General features: G+C 42.1%; 2 protein-coding genes across 2 annotated transcripts; one reads left to right on the top strand and one right to left on the bottom strand.

Moving 5' to 3' along the window:
• Positions 1-3349: 3349 nt before the first annotated feature.
• trpc1 (transient receptor potential cation channel, subfamily C, member 1) lies at positions 3350-18627 on the top strand. Its single transcript, XM_056434247.1, has 13 exons — positions 3350-3918; positions 4613-4767; positions 4882-4983; positions 5130-5332; positions 6109-6240; positions 6772-6967; positions 7659-7995; positions 9787-9926; positions 10676-10825; positions 15581-15765; positions 15961-16162; positions 16567-16761; positions 16966-18627. The coding sequence occupies exons 1-13, from the start codon at positions 3753-3755 to the stop codon at positions 17191-17193; spliced, it is 2391 nt and encodes a 796-aa protein (XP_056290222.1). The 5' UTR covers positions 3350-3752; the 3' UTR covers positions 17194-18627.
• On the bottom strand, positions 17731-25902 carry pcolce2b (procollagen C-endopeptidase enhancer 2b). Its single transcript, XM_056434248.1, has 9 exons — positions 25680-25902; positions 25289-25397; positions 24628-24883; positions 23424-23548; positions 22633-22769; positions 22381-22544; positions 21482-21565; positions 19213-19380; positions 17731-18860 (listed from the first exon to the last, which is right to left on the bottom strand). The coding sequence occupies exons 1-9, from the start codon at positions 25754-25756 to the stop codon at positions 18730-18732; spliced, it is 1251 nt and encodes a 416-aa protein (XP_056290223.1). The 5' UTR covers positions 25757-25902; the 3' UTR covers positions 17731-18729.
• Positions 25903-26036: the final 134 nt, after the last annotated feature.

The following is a 26036-nucleotide window of genomic DNA, read 5'->3' as shown; positions in this document are numbered from 1 at the left end:
CTAGACCGATTCAATCAGAATGCGAGGACAAAGACCCGCCCTCGTGGGGGGGGGTGCGTGTGTGTGTGTGTGTGTGTGGGGGGGGGTATTCTATTGGCCCGCGCGGCGGCGTCGCGCGTCGTCCATTGGATCAGCGGCGCGTCGGTCTCGCTGGCAGGACTCGATTCTTCCTGCCACAGATCGCAGCAATGGTAGACGGTGGGAAATGATGCTGTTGTTGTGTTTCCGAGAGGCCTAGCTCACTCTCTGCATCCGAGTAGTGACCATGCTCCACCCTTCTTTTGAAGACGTGCAGCTGCCCACTATACCAGGTGCACGTGCTGAATGGGGGCTTAATGGCGACTCATCTATAATGTTACAACCTCAAGCATCCCCATTGTCTTTTTCTTTGTTTGAATTCATCTGTTTTAAGTCGATATTCTATGATGAATCCTGTATTTACATTCATATTATGTATGATCTCCATCATGTATGTCCTCTTCACAGCGAATAATCAGTATTCCAAATGAAACGTATTTGTTTTTCCCCACTACAGACTCAAGAGGATAGCCCAGATCTATACAGAAGACAACAGATCCAAAGCCCAAGGAGAAAAGCCTATGATTCATTAACAGTATACTATAAACAATTCACAGTAAAGTGTTTTCCTACTAAAGTATCACAGGGATATTGTTTGAGATGAAATATTCAAATAAATATTTAAAAATAATGTATAACAGTAGATCTTAAATAACATAGCAGTACTTTTCTGTCATGAATGTATTGGAAAAAAATCTGCAACAGTGACTGACAGTCCTCTCCAGAGGAATCGTCTGAGTTGTGACATCTGACAGCTGTTCCCCAGGAACTGACAAGTCCAGGGAAACTGTAAGGCCGTGTGTTTGAACAGAGGAAACCACATGCTCTGAAGATTGAAAATCATCTTTCCTAAGAAGCTTGCCAGTTTGGGATTACAGTCCTGGACAATTGAACCGTACAAAAGACAGAGTGAAAGGGATTAGGCCCTTTGACCCCTGATGAGAAATCTGCGTCCCTTTAATATCCAGATCGGGATTTTATAGGTTTTATAGTAATGTTTAGTGATTTTATTGTGACCCCTGAGTGTATGTTTTAATATATATCGTATTACACCACAATCTTCTTTAGCTATTTAACTATAATATATGTTGATATGGTCACTATAACACTATATAGCCTTGTTGCTTCCTGAGAGGAGATCTGCTACAGATCAATTGAAGCTGTGAATACTTTTTGAAAGAGCTTTTAGATATCAGTTAGATTGTGGACGCAGTGAATAATTACTCGGTATGCTCTGTTAAGTGTACCCTGATGTTTTTATCCCACATGTAGTCATTGTGTGTTACTCATCACATAGAAGAACTTCCTTTGTGCAGACTGCCCTCTGCTGGAGCACAATGTTTCAATCAAGACCAAAGAAACAGATGTTTCTATATGTTGTCCTACATTTTGCATTATATATTTTTTATTTTAGAAAACTGTCTGTATGTGTCCCACCTACACTGTACATAGTCTTCTTTTTCTTTGTTTCTAAAGTATTTCAGGCTGATTATCAAGGACCATTCTAGGAGGCTGTGTTGTTGGATAATAAAGTGCAGGTACAGGATGATTAGAAATAGAGTGGACTGGGAGTAGCTTGTTATGAAATGCTCATTTAATATAACAGCTCCTCTATTCATTGTAATTACCAAGAGCTAAATGTGACTGCACGTGGAATTTGGGGGGCTTTTCTCTGAACTCTTTAACTATATTAAAAATATTCTGTGTGTTTTTTTCAGTTGATGAGAAGTCGTAAGAGGACACCTCATTTATCTCACAGCAACACAGTAACAACAATATAAATACATTATTGTTTCTATTGCATTGCAGAAATCCCACGGTATAGTAGCATATATGTAATATTGGGTACTGCAACAACCTATCAAACAATTATAATGTGCATGCCGGCTCACTGCAATGGCTGTCACACTAAATAGAACGAGACTATAAACACCTGTGTTTACCCTGCTATGACATTACATAACATTCATTTAAGTTCATATTTAAAAACGTCATTAACACACCTTCTTTACTGGAAATACATATTTTACTAGAATGTAAAATAGTGTGTATCGAATGGCCTTACTTATACCCTATTAGTATTTGTATTACTCACATGTTCACTGGTCTGTGATTGCAGACTAATGTATAAGGATGTGAGCCAGGAGAACAGCATGGCACTCCCAGTCTACACTCAAAGAAATGACTCATTGGATGAACTCAATTAAATTGTTGGCAGGTTTTCCATCCAATAATTATATGCAACTCCAACTCAAATTTAGCACATCAGTGCAATAAAATGTAATTAAGTTAGTCCAACTCATTTGTATCAAATACATCTAAAATAAAATAATGATATTCATTAAATTTAATTAATTTGTGTTTGCCCAACTCAAAATATAAACTAACTAACTAACAAAATATGCAAACTCCACACAGAAGGAAGGCCCCGACTGGGAATTGAACCCACAAACCTCTGGCTGTGAGGCGACAGTGCTAGCCACTACACCACTGTACAGTCCTGAAAGTGTCTTCACCTCATGCAAACAACAGATTTTTAGATGGCGCATGCGCAAAGGGTAGTCCTCAATGAAACACATTTATTTTGAGTTGATATGCACACCATCTAACCTAAATAAATCTAATAAATGAAAGTATTCATACATTTTGTGTTACACTCATTAAATATAAATATCTATTTTTGTAATTGATTTATTTAAATGTATCAAACAATATTTAAATGTGTCACCTCGAAGAAGGCCTTGAATCGTTTTTGTGAGTGTAACCTAAGTAAATCTAAAAAATTAAAGTATTCATACATTTTGTGTTACACCCATTCAATATAAATATCTTCGTTTTGTAATTGATTTATTTAAATGTATCAAACAATATTTAAATGTGTCACCTCTAAGAAGGGCTTGAATCGTTTTTTTGAGTGTACTCACACATCTGTGTTGCTCTCCTCCCACATATCCAGTAAACTTCCCCATGCATGCCCAAACACTTTAATTTGAAGGACATGTTCACATTACAGGTGAACACAATCCTGCACAATCCATAGGAATATTTTAGTTTTCTCTTTGTCACATTGGATGATCATATGCATATACCTTATCCCATATGCATTTCATATAATGCTCAAGAGTGTATGCTGAGTGTTATAGGCATGCCATAATATGACCACACACAGACACTGAGATGGTCAGTAACCTACAAAGCTGGACTGACGTGCCTTGTTACATAATCATGCTTGTGAGCCTGCGAAATAAACGAGCAGGTGGAGGAGGAAAACATGCGCAGTGGCAGCCTCGTCGGCAGCATCAGGACCAAAAAGATCCACGGGAGAGCCTGCGATGCGAAGAAGATGGTGCATGTAGTAAACACGGCGAGGGAGCTGACTGTGTCCTTCTGCCGGACCGCAGTCGCCGCTTGCATTTATGAAACCGACATCTGAGCTCATTTCGTGCGGGACCTCAAACTAAAAGACAAAAGGAGGTCCTATTTTCAGCCCAGCAGCCGCGCGCAAACGGAACGATGCGACGACGATAACACCACCGGAGGAAATCGGTTTCGCCGCATGACGACGCTTTGAGTCTTCTCTGCTGCGCTGCGACAGACGACGGAAGCAGGAGCCCTCGCATGTCACCCCCGTATGTCCGGCTTTCTCGTGTGAATGGTCGCTGGTTTTTAGTGGGATGCACATCAGTGTTTGGCCGTACTCGCTCTCTGTCGTAATGGCAGCTCTGTACCAGGGCACGGACGTTTCCTCTCCGTATACATTTCTGGCCTTGAAAGACGTGAGAGAGGTGAAAGAGGAGACGACGCTGGACGAGAAGCTCTTCCTGCTGGCATGCGAGAAAGGTTTGTTGTGCTTTGTTTCTAGTTTCCTCCTAAACCCAATCCCATAGTTATTGTTTTTGATACTCATAATGGTGTGTTTAAGGTTATTGCAAAAGCTCATGTTGTTGGTGGAATCTTAACTAATCATAATTTTAATAAAGCATTATGTGTGATAATTAAAATGCACCATGACTAACAACTGGACAGATTTCCAGCAGGGCCATGGCAGCAAGCACCAAATTGTTGAGTATTTGGGGGGGTTATGGGTTATGATATAATTAGCTGAACGTCTGATTTTCTGAATGTTTTTCTCCCCGGTGTGCTGACCTTTCACAGCTCCTGCATGAGGAAAGTTATATGCACACAAACGGCACACACGTAAAATAGCCAAGAGGCATGGGCTTTCTCATCACGTCAGATGGGAGGAGAATGTTTCATTCATAGTTGTCAGTGGTTGTTTTAGGTGAACTGGCCGGCAACTGCCATTGTGACCATATAAAGTAACTATGAGCATGGCTCAGCAACAGCAAGTGTCCTTTGAGGGAGATGTTATTGTTATACACGACTGAGGTGAAGAGGACTGCTGGAGCTGAGCCTGCAAAAGTGTCTGTTTGGCTCAAACCACATAATACGTTGCTGTTTTTATAGATCTGACTGCAAACATTCTCGAAAGTGGATTCCCTTCATGCTGCTTTGTCTTTGACATGCTTCTCAGGCGACTACTACATGGTGAAGAAACTGCTCCAGGAGAACCGCCACGGCGAGCTCAACCTCAACTGCATGGACGTGCTGGGCCGGGATGTCATCACCATCACCATCGAGAATGAGAATCTAGACATCCTGCAGCTTCTTCTGGAGCATGGCTGCCTGGTAGAGACACACACGTGTACAATACATCACTTTTTTAAAAACCTTGTTGTTATCTAAGTTGTTTTGGCACGTAACCTGCTACCTGAATCTTTGAAAATGTGTGTTTCTGTGTAGGCGACGGACGCCTTGTTGGTGGCCATAGACTCTGAGGTGGTGGGAGCTGTGGACATCCTCCTCAACCATAGGCCGAGGAGATCCTCCAAGCCCTCCATTGCAGTTAGTCTCCCCTTACCGTTACTATACAAACCCTCTTGCAAGAAAAAACACTTCAGATGCAAAGAACAGGCAGAAAAAATGTGTCTTTTCTGTTAGTTTCTGCCTAGTATCACAGATCTCCGTCTATATATTTCTATCTTTTTCAGAAACTGATGCAGCGTATTCAGAACCCAGAGTATTCAACCACCATGGACGTGGCTCCGGTCATCCTGGCGGCCCACAGGAATAACTACGAGATCCTGACTATGCTGCTGAAGCAGGACATCTCGCTACCCCGGCCGCACGCTGTCGGCTGCGAGTGCACGCTCTGCAACGCTAAAAACAAAAAGGACAGCTTGCGACACTCCAGGTACGGGCAGTGCAGTGAGCTCGAAGTCAGAAAACAGAAAAGTTGATTTAAACCAGAACACTAGTGTTACACTGAACTGTAACTTGGAATGGTCAAAATCACTTTTATCTTCCAGGTGATGCCTGCGTCATTTCACATACTTGTTTTGGCCTTCCTCTGGTATGTCTCCAGAGTAGCCCTGAATCAATTGGCGTGTCAAGGTTCTAGTTAAGCATCCGGGCGCCTTGTTTTAATGATAGCACCGACTTTAAATGTCATCTTAAACATCTGGGAATAATTGATTTACTATCATATGCATTGACTTTGTTTTTCTACCGTTCCATGAATACTTACAGTGCTTTCTTTGTCACACAGAGGACTCCTAACTCCGAGCTCGTCTAGCTGAATAGAGAGGGTCAACAGTACTGGTCATATAAGTAGTGGTTTTACACCGGAAGATAATATCACTACGATCTGTCAGATAAAAGAAAGTTGCTTTACTCTAATTAGTGGTTCTTGGTGTTCTGATACCATCTCGCAGATTAGATCTTGAGATGAGATCCTTCTCTGCAGGCCAGTGTAGCTTCCCACACAGTGAGCTAAATGAATCAGTCTGCAGCTTCGTGGGCAAACAACACCGAGGTCAAAGCAGTGAAACAGCTCGATGGCTGGATGTTTGTTTCCACATTTCCTTTTTTTGCCCACCTGATTTTGTTCCTTCCCTCACATGTTCATCTTCCCTTTCTTGATTGCCACCACGTTCGTCTCCTCATTCAACTTGATATATTTTGGATCAGGTTCCGCCTGGACATCTACCGCTGCCTGGCCAGCCCCTCTCTGATCATGCTGACTGAAGAAGATCCCATACTTAGGGCCTTTGAGCTGAGTGCAGACCTCAAGGAGCTCAGTCTGGTTGAGGTGGAGTTCAGGTACAATTCCTATCAACCGCGGCATGTCTGTCCGTCATTTAAGTGCGTCGTTTTCATCTAATTTCATTGCACATAATGATTATAAACATGTTGCATACACACAGATGTGGGTACATGCATGCACACAGTGACATTGTACACCACTTTACTTTATAGAATGTAAGAGATAAGAAAAGCACCGGACATGGGGTGACAGAGCCTTCTCCATTTCTGCCCCCTCCCTCTGGAACTCACTCCCCAAAATCATCCGAGACTGCACCGAACTTTCATTGCTCAAATCACAAATCAAAACCCACCTGTTCAAAACTGCTTTTAATGTGTGATTGTGTGCTCTCTACATTCTTATTTGCTTTTATCGTTTGTTTTTATTGTATTTTTATTTATTTCTATTGCATAGCATTTAGGATATTTTAACTATGTGTTGTAAAGCATCTTTGAGTATTTTGAAAAGCGCTATAAAAATGTAATGTATTGTTATTATTATTATTATTATTATTAATAATCATTCTTATCTTAATTTTCGTGTTCCAGAAATGATTATGATGATCTGGCGAAGCAGTGTAAGATGTTTGCCAAGGACCTGCTGGCTCAGGCTCGAAACTCTCGAGAGCTAGAAGTGATTCTCAACCACACATCCAACGAGGATCAAGTTGACAAGAGGGGTTTGCTTGAGGAGCGAATGAACCTCAGTCGACTCAAGCTCGCCATCAAGTACAACCAAAAAGAGGTGAGACATTCATGTTTTTTGGCTTTGTCATGTAGCATGCCGATCTATGATATGATGGGTTCAGGATGTGGGTAGATATGTTACTTGATCATTTAATTCCACAACTGTCGACAGATCAGTGAGATAAAACATTACACTATTCATCATGAATTACTTCTTATTTGCAGAACAATATTGTTCCATCAAGTTTTATTCGTCTTTTGGAAATATAAGTTTGGCAATATAAAGTTCTTCCTCCTGGCAACAAACTGAAGTTAAAAGTTTGAGCCCCGATGATGATTTACAGCTGGGATGGCTCAGTGTGAAAAGTGTGACCCATATATCACAGCACAGCGAGTGGCATAGCGTTGTATCCTGCTGGAGAAAAATCCCTGTCATGGTTGCCTTAAAACTCCTACTTAGAGTGTTATTTATGGTTCGTACATGGATTTTTATTGGAGGGAGAACAGTGATACAATTGTAGCTGACTCACTTAAAAACGTGTTGGCAGGCAGATCTTTCAGTTTCCCACCATTTTATGATGTGTTTTGTGCTAAGCTAAGCTAACCGGCTGCAGCCTAATATTCAGAGAGAGAGAGAGAGAGAGATATCCTCAGCTAACCTAACCTAACTCTCGGCGACAGAGTGAAACTGTAATTCCCCTAAATTCCACGTCTTCGTGTTGATCTCTTTCCTGGTGCCTCTTTCACAGTTTGTGGCTCAGTCCAACTGTCAACAGTTTCTCAACACCGTCTGGTTTGGGGAGACGGCCAGTTATCGGCGCAAGCACACCTGTCTAAAGATGGCCACGGTGCTGAGCGTGGCGATGCTCTGGCCACTGCTCTCTATCTGCTATCTTCTGGTGCCACGCTCCCGGGTGGGCCAGATCATCCACACGCCCTTCGTCAAGTTCATCATCCACAGCGCCTCGTACTTCACTTTCCTGCTGCTGCTAAACCTGTACTCTCTGGTCTACAATGACGGCAAGAAAAACACCATGGGCCCTGCGCTGGAGATGATAGATTACCTGCTCATCCTATGGATAATAGGTCAGCTTTGAATCAATATATATCATACTAATACACTGTATGTATATTGGGGTATCATGTAAATTGCAATCATAATATAGCTTATATTGCAGTACTGAAAAGACAGATTGCTATAATTAAATAATAATTAATCTCTAACTTTTATATGGACACAATAGAACTACGAATATGATAATAATTAAATTGTACAAACGAGAATTTAATAGAATATCGTTGCATGGTAGAGTGAAAATGAGAGATTCCTGTAATGGTTTGGCTAAGTCCAGTATCCTGTAACCGTAATCCTATCAGGCACAACATGACAAACAGCCGTTTCTATACTCAAAGACAGAAAGACTGCCTTGACTGGATTACATCTGTCAGTTCTGCCTCTAAGTGAGCCGTAGAGAAAGGAAAGCTTCTTCTTCATATCCCCTGCGGCCCATCTGAGTGCTGCTATCACTGGACTCAGCTCACATACATACAAACATGTCTTGGCACAAAGACAAACACATCTATGTAAGCCATATCTGTTCGGATGAAGCGGGATAGTGACAGTTAGAAATGGACTCTGTCTCTCTCTGGGGAAGGACCTCTTGAGCCAAGAAGCCATTAGCATGATCATTCAGTTGCTTTAATGGCCCTGTCTTCTCAGCAGAGATATTTGTTTTATGGTTGCAGCATCCCACCCTTCTCTCCCAGACACAAAGCATGGCAACCACACCTCATTGCTCTGGGCTCCACTATCGCTGCAGGGTTGATAAATGATGCCAATAACTGCACCTGACAGTTTATGAAAGCAATTGACTTCTATTATTTAATGTTATGAAGATAGTTGTGGGGTAATTTGCAATTAATTCTGTATTTTGCAGGAGTGAGATCAGCAGTTAGACAGTTTAATGAGCTCTTTCATGGGCCAAGATAGCCTTAGGGCAAAGATTCCTCAAGAACAGCAAAAAAGTAACATCAAAGTTCAGTTTTAAGAACTTGCTGTGGTGCCGATTTTCAGCTCCAGTGTATCTGCTGCATTAACAAAAAAACCAAGCTCTGTTAAAATAACAACAATGAGAGTCATAATGATTTACAAATCAAATGCAAGCGTTATTATTATGTGAAAGAGAGCCATTAATGTTTCTACATGTCTACAGACAGCACTGACGAGCCACACAGCAGCTTTCCATTTCTTTTGCTTTCCATTGCTTTCTCTTTCTCCCACGCCATCCCCGCCCCTTTAATCTGTCTCCTGCTCTCTCCAGCCTGCTGCTCCCCCAGATGCCTCACATTAATGGGGAAATCAGATGCGTTGAGTGTGGCTTTGGGCTGGGCCACTTGTGTGTGTGTGTTTGTATATGTCTCAATGGCATCTCTCAACTCATAATCAACCATTCCTTATTAAAAAAAGAAAAGAAAGGGAATTTCCATGCCAAACCCTGTCTGCATACTTCAGATCATTCAGGTCCAATGTAATGTCAGAATTTATTAGAATCAAGGCATAGAAAATGTCACACTACTGTATCCCCGGAGTTAAGTTTCCGTGAGTTTATTATCCTTACCGTACATTTAGAATTTATGAAATTCCACAAGACACAGACGTCCATTTTTATTCACCTCCTTAAATCTCACAGACGGCTCTTCAGCCAATGAATCTCTGATCTCTGGGTCTCACACATTCCTGTTCCTCTGCACCGTGAGATGACTTATGGTTGAAGTGATTTTAAAATGTAGAGGATGCCACCAAAATGCCGTTTATTTTTTTCAGTGATGTGTGTGTATACATGTGTGTGATGATGGGGATTTCCTGCTCTCCTGTAGGGATGGTGTGGTCGGATGTGAAGCGACTGTGGTACCAGGGGCTGGAAGACTTTCTGGATGAGTCTCGGAACCAGCTGAGCTTCGTCATGAATTCCCTTTACCTAGCCACCTTTGCCCTTAAGATAGTTGCTCATAGCAAGGTACACACACATCACACAAACTCTTTATAATTAGAGGATGGATAACTGCATATAAAACTGGATTCAGAAAGTTCATTCCTGTCGCTATATATAGAGTTCTGTCCAAAGGTAAAACAAAAAACACCTAAAGTTCATAAATGAACGCACTAATCCATCATGCAGTATATTATTTCTTCATCTGTACAAAAACTGAAGTTTAAAAATTACAAGTTGTGGCTTTATTGTACTTTATTTTACTCGACTAGGCGAGCAGATTCCCCCTGTCTCCAGGACTCCAGTCGTTAGGGTTGTAGCCTTACATTTACCAGACAGATACAAGAGGTACTAATCGTAATAGTTTAATTTCAGTGTTGAATTATTGCTATACTTACAACACATGTTTATATGTGTCAGTATTGTTCATTCTGAAGAAAGCTTGATGTGTAAACTTACTCTGAAACAGTCAAGCCAGTCTCTATCCGCTCTTGAACTGTTTTCCAACCTAGATATTAAAAAGTTAATTTCCACATTTTCCTGATTGTGCATACTGTATCACCACTTCATAGAAACAGTTAGTTGTGATGCCACTCTGATGAAGCTTCTGTTAAACCAGGCAGCCGTCATTAAGCCTAGCTGAATCAGGTGTGTCCTGCAAATCAACAGCTAGCCAGCACACTTGATTTAACTAAGTAAGTTAGCATCACATTGGACTGGATCCCATCAGCGCTGTCAAAAGTATGTGTTTACGAATGTGTTTGCTTGTTCCTCAGTTCAAGAACGTGGAGGACACAGAGAGGAAGAACTGGGATGCCTTCCATCCCATCTTGGTGGCTGAGGGCCTGTTTGCCTTTGCCAACGTTCTAAGTTACCTGCGACTCTTCTTCATGTACACCACCAGCTCCATACTGGGACCGCTACAGGTAAGGAAGCAGTGGTGACGCACTCTGAAAAAGTAGTCACAGGCTCAGCATCTCGACATATTCATAGTTATAATTGATTCCCAGTGGAGCCAGACATGCAATAAGTTTTGAGATCATGTATTCAGGCATGATTTTATGAAAAAAACAACCTTGCAAAATGACCAAATTCATATGTAAAAATGATGCTGCTGCTTCCCTCCTCTATCATTCTCTCTATAACCCCACCACCCACTCTCTTCCTCCCTCAGTGAAGTGTGAACACTCAAGCCCACACTAAACATCACACCAGCTGTGCTCCGCAGAATCATAACCATCATCATGAGCATTAGGAATAAGCACAGTGAACTGAGGCAGAAGATGGATGTGTCCTGCTGTAATAATGTGCTCCTCACAAACTGGGCACAACATCATCAAGCTTTGCAGCTTTAGTTGCCATATGCATCACTGTCCTGCTCTCATCATGTATATCATCTACATGAAGGAGAGACAGTTTGCACAAAATAGATTTCTCTAGCTAACTGCGCTTGAGGCTGGAGGATCAGACTCTATTCACTCAACACATTGTCATTGGATCCTAGGTTGGTTTCTATCACAATCTGACATACAGTTAAGTCTGATCCACTACCATCTGAACTGATACTTTGTCTGCATGGTCGTAACTTAAAGGGACGAGTACAGTCATTACATCGTGTCGAGGCAGTTGAAAACATTTAAACTCATTTTCTGAACTTGTCACTGCTGTGTGGATTTAATTTGACAAACGAGTCTGATAACATTGTTTTTTCTGGCAAGAGGACATTTTAGGGATTTGACATTTTCAACAACAGAGAACTGGACTACATTCAATATAAGTGCCGTACATTAAGCACAGATGGTTGTCAAAAAGAGATCCAAGTGGACAGTGTTAAGTAAACTTTTATAAATCCTGTATTTGATTAACCCTCAATCTGAGCTGGCTAAGTCATTCACAATTGGCAGACATGATGTTCTCTTCACTTGTTTTTCCCCCCTCAAAGGTTATGGAAATGTTGAGCAATACATTTGTAATAATGACAAGCCATTGCAACACCATGGGCCTTATCTATAAATCGTGAGAAGAGCGATTTCATTTTCTTATCTGATCATTTTCATGAAAATCCATCTTGTCAGGCTTGAAGTAATCAGTGTCCCTTGAGGGGCGACACAATCATGGTTTAGTGTGTGTGTGTGTGAGACATCACAGAGGGGTGACTGTTCGAAACAACTCTGATGGATTCTCAAGATGCTGCATTAGTATCAGTTGTATCAGAACTGGAGAGTATTTCCTCACTGAAAGAAGAGCAAAGAAGGCACTGAAGGGTTATTCTCAAAGGAAGAGATGTGTTTGCTCTTCTCCGCATGAGTTTGATTGACATGCCGTTCATTCAATCACTTTTCTTTTTTTCAACTTTCGAGACGAGCCAGAAATCTGGTTTAAATCATTTCTTTTCAACAACTTCAGTGCCATGGGTGTCCCCTTTTTTTATTATTGCATCCTGATTTTGAGTTTCCACCAGCCAGCTGGCAGGAATATTATGAAGCCAGCCAATGTCTGTCTTTTTCTGGCAGAATTTAATAGTTCCGTATTCAGTGATTTCAGTTCATTTGTATGGATGCCTTCCTGCTATTAAGTCAATCGCTGTTTGTGCGTGACTTTTAACACAGTAGTTCAGTTACAATCTCCATCTTTCTGCTTCCATTTCCTTCCTTCCTGTCTTCTCTCCTCTCCTCCCCGCTCACTCACTCACTCACTCTGTGACATCACCGTCTGGCTGGCTTGGCATGATGGAAAAAGTATTAGCTTTGGAAATTGATGTGGCAATGTGTTCAAAGCCGCAGTCACATGCCAGACACACCTTCCCACTAATGCACCCGCACCCACACAGTTCCTCAATTGTGTGTTGTTTGAGTGCGCACAATTATTTACAGTCGGACGAGCTCCTGCTCACACACGAGCACGCACAGACAGTGAGGCAGTGCTATGTGGGTTTCAGTAATGGATGATTCTGTCCTTCCCGAAGAGGCCAGCTCATATTTCTGCCGGCTGGTGCCCCCTACTGAGGTTGGAAAGAGTGACTGAAAGTGTTTGTCATCTACTATCAACAGTGTGCTTACAATGAGCTCACTCATGGCCCAGACTTAACCTCACCAACCGTGTTAATCTCCCGCAGCTGATACCGACATGCCAGGAGACATGTATGACTGTGTTATGACAGAAAAGTTGTGCCCCGGTTGTATTTATCTCTGTGCGTTCACACTGCGAAAAGCGTAAAATACTTATCCCAGAATGCATCGAACAAAGACACTCACAGCTGGAACATATTTAAAACACATTTGGAAGAGTGATGAGCCCGTTCTAGCAACATCTTGGTAAAAAAGAGAATTTATTTTTGAATTGGAAGTCAAGTTAATTTATTTACAGAACAATTATACAACAAAAAATGTTAAAGGGTAAAAATCTATTTAAATAATATATGTGAACATAAAGAATTGAATCGCAATGATGGAAGTTCAGTGTTCTTTTACATCCATTGTTGCAAACTTGGTATTATTTCATGTTATAATAATATGCTAAAGTACACCATTTCATATAACCAAAAGGCAAACTGGTGCTGTACTGTATGCTTTGGTGGGGAACTAATATTTGAGTTAGCGTAAACGCATTAGACCCGCTCCAGTCAAGTTTAAGAGCTCCTGACACACTGCGTCCTTGCTCTGTTTGCATGGTAACGAAGTGTTAGGCTATAGGCTGGCACCCTCAGCTCCTATTCCAGATGTGTACAAAGTGGCACGGGAATTAATACGCTTGAGGGATTTAGACATGACAAGAGAATGAATCACCCAAATAGCCCGTCTCCTCAAACAAGCTGCCTGGGTTTTAGAGCAAACACTCCCGTCGCCCTTCACCTTCAAGATGTTACACACACACACAGGGTGTGTGATTTAATGGCAGTGCTGGCAAGGCAATGCAGTGCAAAGCACAAGTACAACATTTACAAAAAAAAAACAAAACACACACATTAAACAGTGTGTGTGTGTGTGTGTGTGTGTGTGTGTGTGTGTGTGTGTGTGTGCCTGTGAGTGCAGGGTGGGGTGGGGGTGGAGTTCACAATCCTGAGTTCCTCCTGGAAACCTGAGGAAAGAGTCTCTCTGTCTCTCTCTCTTCTCTTACGGGCGCCTGCCTGGGCGCGCGCCTGCCTGAAAGCAGCTGAAACAGTCTGTTGGTGGATATGATCCGATCCTGTGCCCTGCTGGTTCTGCACCCTCCTGGTGTACAGTGCAGGGGGTGTGTGAGTGTCCAACAGTGCGCCTCAGCAAGACGCACTACTCTCTGCAGAGCCTTCTGTCCTGAGCGGAGCAGTTGCTTCCTGTCAGGACCTCTCTACAGCTTCAGAAGGACTGAAGGATCCTCTGGGAAATCCTAAAAAATTTCCTCAGCTGCCTGAGGGGTGGTAGAGCGCTGCCTCTTTTTTCTACCAGAGTGTCTGTGTTTGTTGACCTGGTGTGATGTGGACTCCAAGTATTTACCACTCACCCCCCACAGTAGTCCCAGTATCCCCAGTGTGGTGAGGTCGTCCTCTGTGTTGTACCTTCCTAAAGTCCACAATCAACCACAGGACAGATCATTCACACAGGTCCTCCAGGTAGGCCTTCGGGGAGATCAGGCCCACCACCCACCACTGTGTCATCTTGATGATGGTGTTGTGCTGAACCTGGCCACCACAGTCATGTGTGTGTGCAGGAGTACAGTAAGGGCTGAGGACGCAACCTGGGGGATCGGATTTGGTGTGTCTGCCCACCTGACACCTGGCGCCTGGCGGTCAGGGAGTCCAGGATCCAGCACACAGGGGTGGGTAGTCAGTCAGCTCAGTCAGTGCTGGGCAGTCTGGAGACTATGGTGTGAAAGCGACTATAATAATCAATGAACAGCAGTCTCATAGCCCCCTCTGGCTGTCAGATGAGAGTGGTGGTGTGGTGCAGTACTGGGAGACACAGCATCATCCGATCTGTTTGGGCGATAAGCAAACTGCAGCGGGTCCATGGAGGAAGGGAGGAAGGCGCAGATGTAGTCCTTTATCAGCCTCTCAAAGCATTTCACCTTGAGGTGCAGGGCGAGTGGTCATCCCTCACTTTGGACACTCTATATGTGTGTGTGTGTGTTTTCCAAGGGCGAGAACATTCTGACCTTGTTTGAGCATCACTAGGTCCTAGAGAACAGATAAGCCACGCAGGTCTTTAAATAGTGTGTTTCCAGTGGTCTGAGCAGACGTTCTCTGTCTTTGAGTCCTGTTTCTGGCTTCTTCCATGATGCTCCGTCTTCCCACAGGTCGGGTGAGAGTATTTTAGCTGCTAGAATATGTTGCCTGTTCCACCTCCTCAGGGGCTCACTGCTAAACAAGAACATGAGGGAGTAGCTACAAGTGGTCAGAACATTTTCTTACAGAGGATACATGTTGAAAGTGTACCAAAACATCACAATCAAGTAGACATACAGCTTACCTTGCCTGCCAACATGTTAAAGATACCAATTCTTAAAAGTGTGAAAGTATACAGAAGCTATTGTATAAGAATAACAACAACATCTAGGGTTTATGTAATATCATTACATCAACCCTGCAGAGCACATTACTCAGACAAGTGCATGACTCAAAGGTATTTGCTGGCAGAAAACTGACAACAACAAAAAAGGAGTTATGTCTTCTTGAACTAACACAACAAATATGCATGTGTCCTCAGATCTCCATGGGTCAGATGCTGCAGGAGTTTGGAAAGTTTTTAGGCCTCTTCCTGTTGGTGTTATTCTCCTTCACCATTGGACTCACCCAACTTTACGGAAAGGACCAGCAAGACCCAGACAAGAATTCAGCAAAGGACTGCGAGGGCATATTCTGCCAGCAACAGAGCAATGATGCATTCCACACGTATGAGCCAACCTCAGTCCGTCATTTTATACAATGATGAATGTGCAGAATGCTTGTTGAGAGATGTTAGCGGCTATGGGGCTGTAAAAATACAGCCGATTAAGTTGGTCTGACTCATGATTTAAGTGTAAAATTAGATGACAGACATGTTTCCTAAATGCCCGCTGACATCTACCGACTTCTTCTGCTTCACAGATTCATGGGGACCTGCTACGCCCTGTTCTGGTACATCTTCTCCCTGGCACACGTGGCGCTCTTCGTCACCCGCATCAGCTACACAGAGGAGCTGCGCTCTTTTGTGGGTGCCATGATCATAGGCACATACAACATTGTGGTGGTCATTGTGCTGACCAAGCTGCTGGTGGCCATGCTCCATAAAAGCTTCAGACAAATTGCTGTAAGTGTGAACAACTTTTGGTGCTTAAGGACTTTGTTTCTAACTGCTGTCAAGGGTCATTTAAGTTCAACTCGGAACCAAAAATTGCGACTGTTTTTATTTCCTGTTCAGATTAAATATTTCTCAAAATCACCCTGTTTGCACATACGTTGAATAGTGTTTACTTTGGAACGATGCTGCTGTGCTGCACATTTTATTTTTATTTTGAACAACTGATTTAGATTATGCTAAGCAAAACGTTATTGTCCAGAACAATCTTTGCCCTCAATGATTTATACAGGAAAAATAGCTGTGTTGCTTTTTCAAGATTTCTCTTTAAATAGAAAGTTGTGGGTGTGTGTGTGGATGAATATTCTTACATTTCTGTGTTCTCAAAGTTCTCGTTGGGTTTTGGGCTGCTGTAGAATCACGAGGACAAGGAGTGGAAGTTTGCTCGTGCCAAACTGTGGCTGAGCTACTTTAATGACAAGTGTACCATGCCTCCGCCATTCAACATCCTCCCCTCCCCAAAGACTGTCTGCTACCTGGTGATCAGCATGAGCAAGTGGCTCTGTTCGCACACCTCAAAAGGCATGGTGAAGAGACAGAATAGCCTCAGGGTAAGAACAACTCTTTCATACAGGTCAGAAATGCAGAACCCTAACTTGTATAAGGAAGACTGCTGCTTGTGCATCTTTGTTTTTTATTTATTTTCTGTAAAGTTGAATTCGATCCCTTCCTGTAATCTTGAAAAAATGTTAATTGATGTTTTGTGCAATATATTGTCATTGTTATAAATCCCTTTATTGTCACTTTCCATCCAGGAGTGGAAGAACCTGAAGCAGAAGCGAGATGAGAACTATCAGAAGATCATGTGTTGTCTGGTTCACCGCTACTTGACCTCCACGCGGCAGAAGATGCAGAGCACAGACCAGGCCACGGTGGAGAATCTGAACGACCTTCGCCAGGACCTCTCAAAGTTTCGCAACGAAATGAGGGACCTGCTGGGCTTCAGGACCTCCAAATATGCCATGTTCTACCAAAGGAGCTAAAAAAACAAGACTAGATATCACTTCCCCTTTCCCCTCTTGACAGAACCTCTGCTTCTCATTTGTATGGGATGCTCTGATCCGAGCATGTGCAAAGAACTCTTTTGAGTCACAGAAGCAACTTTTAAACCTGGACCTTAACTAGAAATATATATAGCTATATACATATATAGATATTCTCAACCAAATCCTCCTGACTCAGGCCCCGTATGTATTAATCAGCTATTCAACCTTTTTGTAAATAAAGAAAACTATTGTTTTCAACAGACAAAAATGATTTAATGGCATAAAGAGCTGATTCTGCTGAATATAAATGCTGCTTTTTGTTACTTTTTGATTCCTCTCCTTGAAAACTGATCTTTGGCCACTCAGTTGAGAAAGCTATGAAATCGATCCAGTCCACGTGAGTCACATACACACCTGACCCGTTCTCAGGCTTAGCATAAGTTGCCTTGACCTCTCAACAGACCGATCCACATATTATTTGGCATTATTCGATTTCTAGCTGAAAGTTCTTGTACAAAGGCAGACACTCGTAAGGAATATGTAAAAGGAGTTTTATTTGGGAAGATGAAAACAAAATAGAAATAATATTCAGACTTTTTCATATGAAAATATTTTTTCATACCTCTGCCTTTTAAAAAACAAGTAAATGATGTATGCTGGTAGCGGTGCTTTGCATCTGTAAACAAGCTAAAGAAAAAGAGCTTTAGCTAGGAAGTTCATCATTTGTTTCACATAAAACCAGCATACAATCTTTCAAAAAGAATCACGTACATATTAAATATTGCACTTTTCATCGCCACTTAAAAACATCCAAATCCTGGCCAATCGGATAGAACTCACACAAATTAACTCCAGACTACTGTCATTAAAGAAATACAACAATCTGACAAATCACCTATGGATATTAGGCTTGGGAAATTGAATACTATATTGGTTTCATGCATATTAAATAATAAATCCCACTGTTTATTCACTCAAAGGGAAAAATGATAAATGAATAGTAGCCTACCATCACAAGACACGGTCAGATGTGGACACTGGAAGTTTTAAACAATCCGAGTAATGTTTGTTTTATGAAGCACATCTGTGTGAATCGCGATATTTGATATTCGGGGCTCCTATTACTGGCCACAATTTAAATTCCTGCTCAGGCCATAACAGGAAGGTGACGAGGCAGAGTGAGAATGGGCTGTGGTGGAATAACGTTGGAAACAACTCATCTGGTTGCTGATTAGTCTGAGGTGGAAAAAAAGACTGGTCTCGTAAAAGAGTAGAAGTACAATGTCTTCTTGTTTATTCTTAAGGATTGTGATCTGCAGCTTAATTTATAAATACAAACATCTTTGTTGCACTTAAGTGAATGAATAATGTAGATTTCATGTTTTGTTTTTTCGTCTTTGCATCCAGATTAAATTATGTGGTTGGCCTGCGTTTGTGTTGTTGAGATGGAGATAATTTTTCCCTTAATTTTTTCCATTCACAGCTGAGCATCAGGCCAAGGAGTCCAGTGGAAGTCCTCAGCGATACTGGGACTCAGCACCGCTTATTTCTCAGAACGTTGAGTCCTTTCTGGTTCTTTGCCTTGAATGGCATAACAAAGTGCTGAGGGGCGATTTTCCCACGGCCATCCTCGTCCACCTGGCCCATGAAGACGTAGTTCAAACCTGGAGAGGTCACACACAAAAAACCTGAATGCAGTGGCGGAACGGCAGAGACATTCAGGGAGGCCAAATATCAATATCAGAATCTCCCAGCGGCGGGTCTGTATACCATATGTTTATATGCATAGATATAAACATATTTAATGTTGCGACTGTTTGGACAGTGAGTTTTGCCGCTCACCTCACACTTTGGGGCAAACTCTATCAACTGAGCGTGACGGCACAGCAACAGAGGCAAACTCAGAGCCATAAGTTATTCAGAACAGTCAGCCAGGAACTTTCTATTGATTATCATCATCTGGATATAGATACTTTTTTTGTGGTGCCAATTTGATGAAGCACTCTGTGAACTCACGTCTTCTGATAAACGGACACTTCTTGCACAGGATGATGATCTTGGTGCTCATGGTCTTTCCTGCCTGCTGGATGGCCAGACTGCCTTCTTTATACACGTTGATGATGGAGACAGTGGCGTACATACTTCCTCCTCTCATCACAGCAGTGATGACTGTCCCAGTTATCGCTGTCATAGACACACACAAATAAACGTTTACGTGAAAATCCACTAAAATAGTGTACCACTTGAAGACAATGTGTGTGCCTTTCATGAACACAATACTTGACACACTTCCTCATGAACAAGGATAAAGCCCACGGATCTAGAAATGTCGCTGAACTACAAAATTATCTCAAGTCTCTGGGCTGTGGTGAGAACAAAAGCCCAAAATTAAATGCTTATAGCAACAGCAGCTGCATAATGACACAAACAAAAAGAGTAAAAGAAGATGTCACTAACTCATATCAGAAGGGCAATAACACGATTACAGGCTGGTGAGGCTGTGCTCATGCACACTGGTGCTTTCAGCTAAATGCCGACATAGTAACATTTGAGCATGTTAGCATGCTAATTATGACTAGGCACAAAGTGCCTCTGAGGCTGATGGGAATATCAGGGGATCCCTAAAGTTCTTACTATTCATGCCACAACAATATTTTCACCTCCATCTGATTATTAAAATACTCATGTTATTATACTTGAAGCCAACGCGTTTAGTCCGCTATTTTATTTAGAGCCGTAGGGCCAATGTGTGTAGCGCGAAGAACTCAGCAGATCAGAGAAAGGGGAGCCTGGAATTTAAAGAGGGAATTTAACATAGACCTAGTTGTGGTAAAGGGAATCTGCTTTTGTATTGTCGTCATCAATAATCCAACCGAATTGTGAACAATGTGTGCCTACGACGAGTGCTCGTCTGTAAAGATGTCATGGTGAATTAAAGGCTTTCAAAACTCCCCTTTTTACCTTTTTATGGCTCCTTCATCCATCCATGAGCTAATAGCTCCTTCACAAAAACACATCAAGGAAATCACTTACGGAAATGTCGAGACTTTCAAAGTTAAGTATTTCCATGATAAGGCCCTGTCTGTGACAAGTTAAATGTGTGATGTCATAATTATCCAGCAGAGAACTAAAATGTTTTGAGTCAGTGAAGGTAACCCGATAGGAGAACTATACAATCTAGTATAGAGAGAAAATAGATAGCACACATGTATGTTTTGTTTTGTGTAATGTTTGTGTTTTAGGACATTGGTAAACAAAACAAAGACACTAACAAATGTTAACTTCATAGGTTAATTTGTCTGAATACAGAATTGCTAACTACTGGGTTTTTTGATATTCGGTTATGCTCACAAATGGGTGCGTCATTCCCTGTTTAGTCTATCCAAGTCTCGTGACTGCTTGTTGTCTGGACCTGACCTTTAGCAGGGACAGTGGAGCGAGAGGGAATCATGTTTCATTCAGTAAGAACAGGATTCTTTTCATTGATGGTACCAATATGTCTGGACTGCCTCACTGTTTCACTTCCTGACATGGAGGAGAATAGCTAGAAGACTGCCTGTTTAATGTAATGTTATTATATCTGATGCTATCGTATATAAACCAGGAAATGGCTTTTGACATTTAAAAGTTCATATATCACATTATAGGATTAAACATTAGCAACAGTTATGGCTTTAAGTGTTAATTAGAGGAACGATCAGTCGTCTCGTCACTTAATCCAAATGTGTTGTCACATATTGTGTGCCGACTCCACCGCCACATCCCATCCCACGGGTCCCTTTGTCCGCACGCACCACCACGTCACTCGTCTTTTCACAGTTCCCGATGCAATTCCAAGTGGACTCTTTGAAAATGCCAACTAACGCATGTGGTAAACATCTCAATGGTGGAAAACATCAGAGAGCAGGAGAGTAGCAAACGGAGGCCTGAATCAACACGCTCATTTATCAACAGTTTACCCACAGTCAGAGGCGGAGAGTGTGTGTGTGTTTACACTGGATGTAACTGTGTCCTACTGTATGTATACACTCCTTCACTTCTTGACAGGCTATCAAGGAAGTCTTTGAGATGCGCAGTGAGAAATCAGAGGAGCAAATAGTGACATGACTGTAAACTGCTTGTTTGGGGAGATTTGGCTCCCGGTGCTGTTGTGAATCTTTGGAGTATGTGTACTGTTAGGGTTTTTTACTTTGCATGCATGTACAGTCACAGTAAATATGTACAGTAATAACATTATCAGAGCTGGGACATTCAAATGAATTGCAATAAGCACTGATGTTCTTACCAAAATTGCTGGAGCAGTAATTGCTCTCAAGTGTTCCTCGTCTTTTGCATTTCTGCTGGCAGAGGGCTACAGAGTACTTCAGAGCTGCAGGGACACACATACATAAGAACATTCAGTCTCTGTATTTTTGCCTGCGAGTGATACGAGAGTGTAAGTTATGGTTGCATCTGTTTCTACGATGGTTTATTTACATTGTAGAAATATAAGGAACACAAGAGTCTCTCCAAAAGACTGTGTCGCGTAAAATAGCGAGATAATGTGAAGGGGACATCTGTTTTTACAGTACAGAATCAGTTTCAATAAAGGAAAGAACCAAGAAAATTCAAAGTGACAGTCTCAATGTTATTCTTACTGGAGAAGGAAAAGACAGGAATGATAAACCAACCAGAAAGCAACTGTCACAGTATGACATCATGGCGGGGAGTCGCCAAAATAACCTGGCTTGACTAAGAGAAAAAACAACAGTGTGTGGGAATGTGAGTTTGAGAATGAAAACAAGACACATGCCCACATTATTTATGAACTATGCACAAAGACCTGTAGCCTCCAGTAATGTATGTTATATTCACTCTTTGCACAACGGAGAACGATGCATCACAACTGCATGTCAAATTGTGAAGATCCAAAGTTTAGCGTGACCTTTTTGTTTGGTTTAATGGACTTTTACCCATTTTATTTTAAATGGTTACACATAAATGGTGTTAAGAGGACTCTAACAGTACACTTCACTTTTTCTTTTCCTGTCCAGATCTGCTATTAGAAGCAGATTGCAGATTTCACTGCTTTCAAAGTGCTGGCTGGAGAATCAGTGCAAAGCCAGCATGTCTCATAGCTGCATCAACAAAGGCAGATGTTAGAAGACCTCTAAATGTTTTTATTGGGTCAAAGTTGCTACCTACGTATGGGCCTGGTGGTGACTGGCTGTGTGGTAGTGGTGGGTGGTATCGTGGTGATGGGGAATTTCTTTGGTCTGAACTTGTAGTGTCCAATAAAGCCATCTGCGGTTAGACTGAGATCTGACAGGAACTGGATGAGGAGCTGGTTCCCATCTGAGAACACTGGCCTGCAAGGAAACGCAGACAAGCAGAGTGTAAAGTGAGAGGAATTCCTAGGATGGACGTTTTAGTGAAAAAAAAATCAGAATCACCTACGCTGGGGGGCTGTCTCCACAGTATTTGCCAATTCTCTTGGCATCGTTGATTTCTGCCCCATTGAAGATGGAGACGTGGTCGTAGCGGCAGTAGTTATCCCTTTCCAGATCAAACTTCTCAAACTTGACTTCAATAATCTGCCACAGGAGACACATCACAAAGAAAATATTTTTTCATGAACCAAAAGCTTGTAGCAGGGCTATCAAGATACGCTGTTTGACGAAAGGGTACCCTATCATTTGTGGGATGATGTAGTCTTGTTCCACACCCATTGCACATTAAGCTGTCCTAAAAAAGTCCTTTACAATTTAGCATTGCACACTTAAAACAATGTTGGACTCATGAAGGATAATTTAAAAATCAACACAGAAAAACTAGATATATTGTTTTAGTCCATGCATTATTCTTCTGAAAGCTGGTGCCTACATTACCCACAATTCAGGGGTTATTATGCTAGAGTCACGAAAGGCTTTATACAACTTTATTTCACATATGCAGTAGTATTCCCCAAGATCTGTAAACAGACTGAGGTGACTTGTCATACATGTTTTATTTCACAAGAGACTAATTTATTCAACCACAACATCACACCGTGGCTCTGAAAGGTGTTCGCATGGACCATCAGTGAATTATTGTAGACAAACGGATTAATTAGTGTCTTCATTTATCTATTAATGGTTAAGCTGTTCAATAGGCACATTTGCCTATATCTGTATTCCTTTAAGAACTTTCATTTAACATCTCCTTTTAGGAAGAACAAAAAAGAAATGAATATATTGTTGAACTCTGACCTGGTTCTTTGGTGCAACTATGTGCCAGGAGCAGGTGACTCCAGCTGGATAGTCCTTCTCAGGCCAGTTGGGTGTTTTGAACGTCCCAGATGGCTTGTCCAATCTACCTCCACAGTACTGGTCCCCTGTGGAGTAATAACAAATATTAACCTTGGAGTCACCAGGAAATATCTGCAACATATCAGGCAAGTTCTTTAAAGGGAATGATCCAGATCTTATCATCATTGCCTTCTTTGTCATTATGTCCACCCTAAAAAGTAAATCGGTCCTCAGTGGAAATGTGAGTTTGAGTATGAAAACAAGACACATGCCCACATTATTTATGAACTATGCACAAAGACCTGTAGCCTCCAGTAATGTATGTTGTATTCACTATGTGCAGAGGACAGTTTAAAAAAGACAATATGCATCAGACTACTAAATTGTTCAGACTACCTCTCTTATAGACCAGTTTTCTTTGTACCATACACTTAAATTGATGTTCTCTTTCCAACATGAACAAGTACAAGTTAGCACAGTGACAAAAATAGACACCTAACAAATGTTGTGCCGCACAGTTGTGACAACGCTAAAAGACGGAACGGCAACAGTCCACTTCCATCCATCGTGTAGAGCCAGACCGGACGGCCATTCAAATCCCACAAAAGCGGAAGAAGTTACTTTGCAACCCTGCGGAGAGGAAGAGGCTCATTCAACTCCAAGTAATACTTCTGACCTGTGCCTTCCACTAAGGTGCTCCAAAAAATGTCAGTGAGAAATTCCACATCATACTGCGAAAGATATTCCTCCCTTTTGGAACCTTAAACCCACAGCTCACCGTTTATTACTGACTTAACATCAACCTATACATCCTTTTCTTTTACTGCACCTCTATATGCCTAAAGACTGAATTCTGCTTGAGGAAGTCCATTTTTTCTTTGACCGCCTGGGTATAGTTGGACTGTGCAATGACCTCACTAAAGCAACTTGTTAATTGGCTTTTTAGAGACTGAGCCCATGCCAACACAGACACACTCCTAGGCCAGTATCAGATTCCTTTAAGGAGAGAAATCCTGGCTAAGATGCAGTCCCACGTGTCTGGCTTTTACATGCTTGGGTAGCAGCAAGGTATTCTCTACACCTACACCTATACATATAGGACAGCAACATAGGAGCCAGCATGCCAAAGCTTTTCTCGAAGCTTCTTCCTCCCATGTTTGCCTACCTCTTTCATGTCGGTTGGCAGCAGAGAAAACGGCCAGGAAGCCACTCCCAGCTGTGTTGGCATCAGATATCATCTGTAAGAGCATCTTGTTGCCCGTGGAAACCAGGGCTCCTGGCTTGAACGTCCCACAGAAGCGACCAAGTCTCTGCCCACTGACATGGCCGCTGTAAACATCCACATAGTCATAGCGGCACAGGTTGTCGTTCTCCAAGTCAATAAAGCGGAATGACAGGACCACCACCTTTCCCTCAGGGACCTGGGTGTGAATTAACAAGAGGGTAACAGGGTTAAACGTAGGCTATGTCAATATGAGAGCAGTAGAATGTTGTTGTTGTTGTTTTAATGACGTAAAACGATGTTCTCCACATGTGATTGCAGACACTATAACAACATATTGTGAACAGTAGATCTGACTTGTGTAAAGGGAAAATGTGCAACTTGGTCCAGCCAACACCATGACTGTTTAATTTGACAGTAACGTAATGGAGGGAGCCAGTCAGCAAAAACCGCATTAAGCTGGCTGTGGTTGAGTATTTTTAGAAGAAAGTTGGGAGTTTGGGGTTAGAGAATCACATCATTATATTGTGCTGTTTGCTGTGTTCTTAAACAACAATGTATTCTTGACTATGAAAGCTAAACGTGAAAATGAAATTGGACTCACTGTGATTCTCCACACACATTTGGTATTTGGAGGGTACACTCCTGGGTACCCCTGGCTCCCGATTACTCCAGAGTCCCCTGTAATGTTTCCACCGCATGTGAAGGTTGGTCTAGATGGGGGGGGAGAAAAGGTTTACTATTTCACAAAATATGAAATGTTGATGGCGTGTGAGAGGCAATAAACATGTTTCAACGTTAACGACAGCCTGCGGCAGATTTAACACAGACTTAATTCAATGCGCCACATGTCCTGACTGGATGCGCTCCGGACTGCAGAGAGATTCCTCGAAATAAACTCCAGTCGACTGACGCTGCTTCAGATCCTCGACACCGTGCTCCCTCATAAAGCTTTCCAATCGATTGAACATAAATAAATTAAATTAAAGATGTACCTCCGCTGAGACTGCGCGCAAACCTCTGTCAAGAATATTAGACTCCATGCGCCAAAAATGCTGCATGTTCTCCACATAGTTGGGCTACCGGAGCAGGCTCTTCGCCTGTTTTCACCCCCTGATATGAATGGCTTTGTGTTCGGCTCCAAACGGTGGCGCAAAGTAGGCTCCCCAGGAGTTCCCGCAGGGAGTTTCAGTATAACTGCAAGTCGGAGCAGATGAATATAGCGTTTGTTCTGCGTGGAAGGGGGGACGGAGCACAGGGTGCTGCTTTAAAAAAAAAAAAAAAAAGGAGGAAAAAAAGGAAAAATTTAAATTAGAGAAACACTGGGAGGGTTTGAGTTTTCACATTAGTTA

Source organism: Pseudoliparis swirei, chromosome 16, assembly GCF_029220125.1.
Source record: "Pseudoliparis swirei isolate HS2019 ecotype Mariana Trench chromosome 16, NWPU_hadal_v1, whole genome shotgun sequence".
Classification (NCBI taxonomy): domain Eukaryota; kingdom Metazoa; phylum Chordata; class Actinopteri; order Perciformes; family Liparidae; genus Pseudoliparis; species Pseudoliparis swirei.
The sequence above is the reverse complement of the archived record's forward strand: the minus strand, read 5'-3'. Positions and strand labels throughout refer to the sequence as shown.

Excerpts from the sequence above, each read along its gene's own strand:
- trpc1 (XM_056434247.1), top strand. The coding sequence starts at position 3,753 with ATGCACATCAGTGTTTGGCCGTACTCGCTCTCTGTCGTAATGGCAGCT. Across the intron at positions 6,241-6,771 it reads CTGGTTGAGGTGGAGTTCAG|AAATGATTATGATGATCTGG; the intron begins GTACAATTCCTA and ends TTCGTGTTCCAG. Across the intron at positions 7,996-9,786 it reads GCTCATCCTATGGATAATAG|GGATGGTGTGGTCGGATGTG; the intron begins GTCAGCTTTGAA and ends GCTCTCCTGTAG.
- pcolce2b (XM_056434248.1), bottom strand. The coding sequence starts at position 25,756 with ATGTGGAGAACATGCAGCATTTTTGGCGCATGGAGTCTAATATTCTTG. Across the intron at positions 24,884-25,288 it reads AATGTGTGTGGAGAATCACA|GTCCCTGAGGGAAAGGTGGT; the intron begins GTGAGTCCAATT and ends ATTCACACCCAG. Across the intron at positions 23,549-24,627 it reads TGCCAACCGACATGAAAGAG|GGGACCAGTACTGTGGAGGT; the intron begins GTAGGCAAACAT and ends ATTACTCCACAG.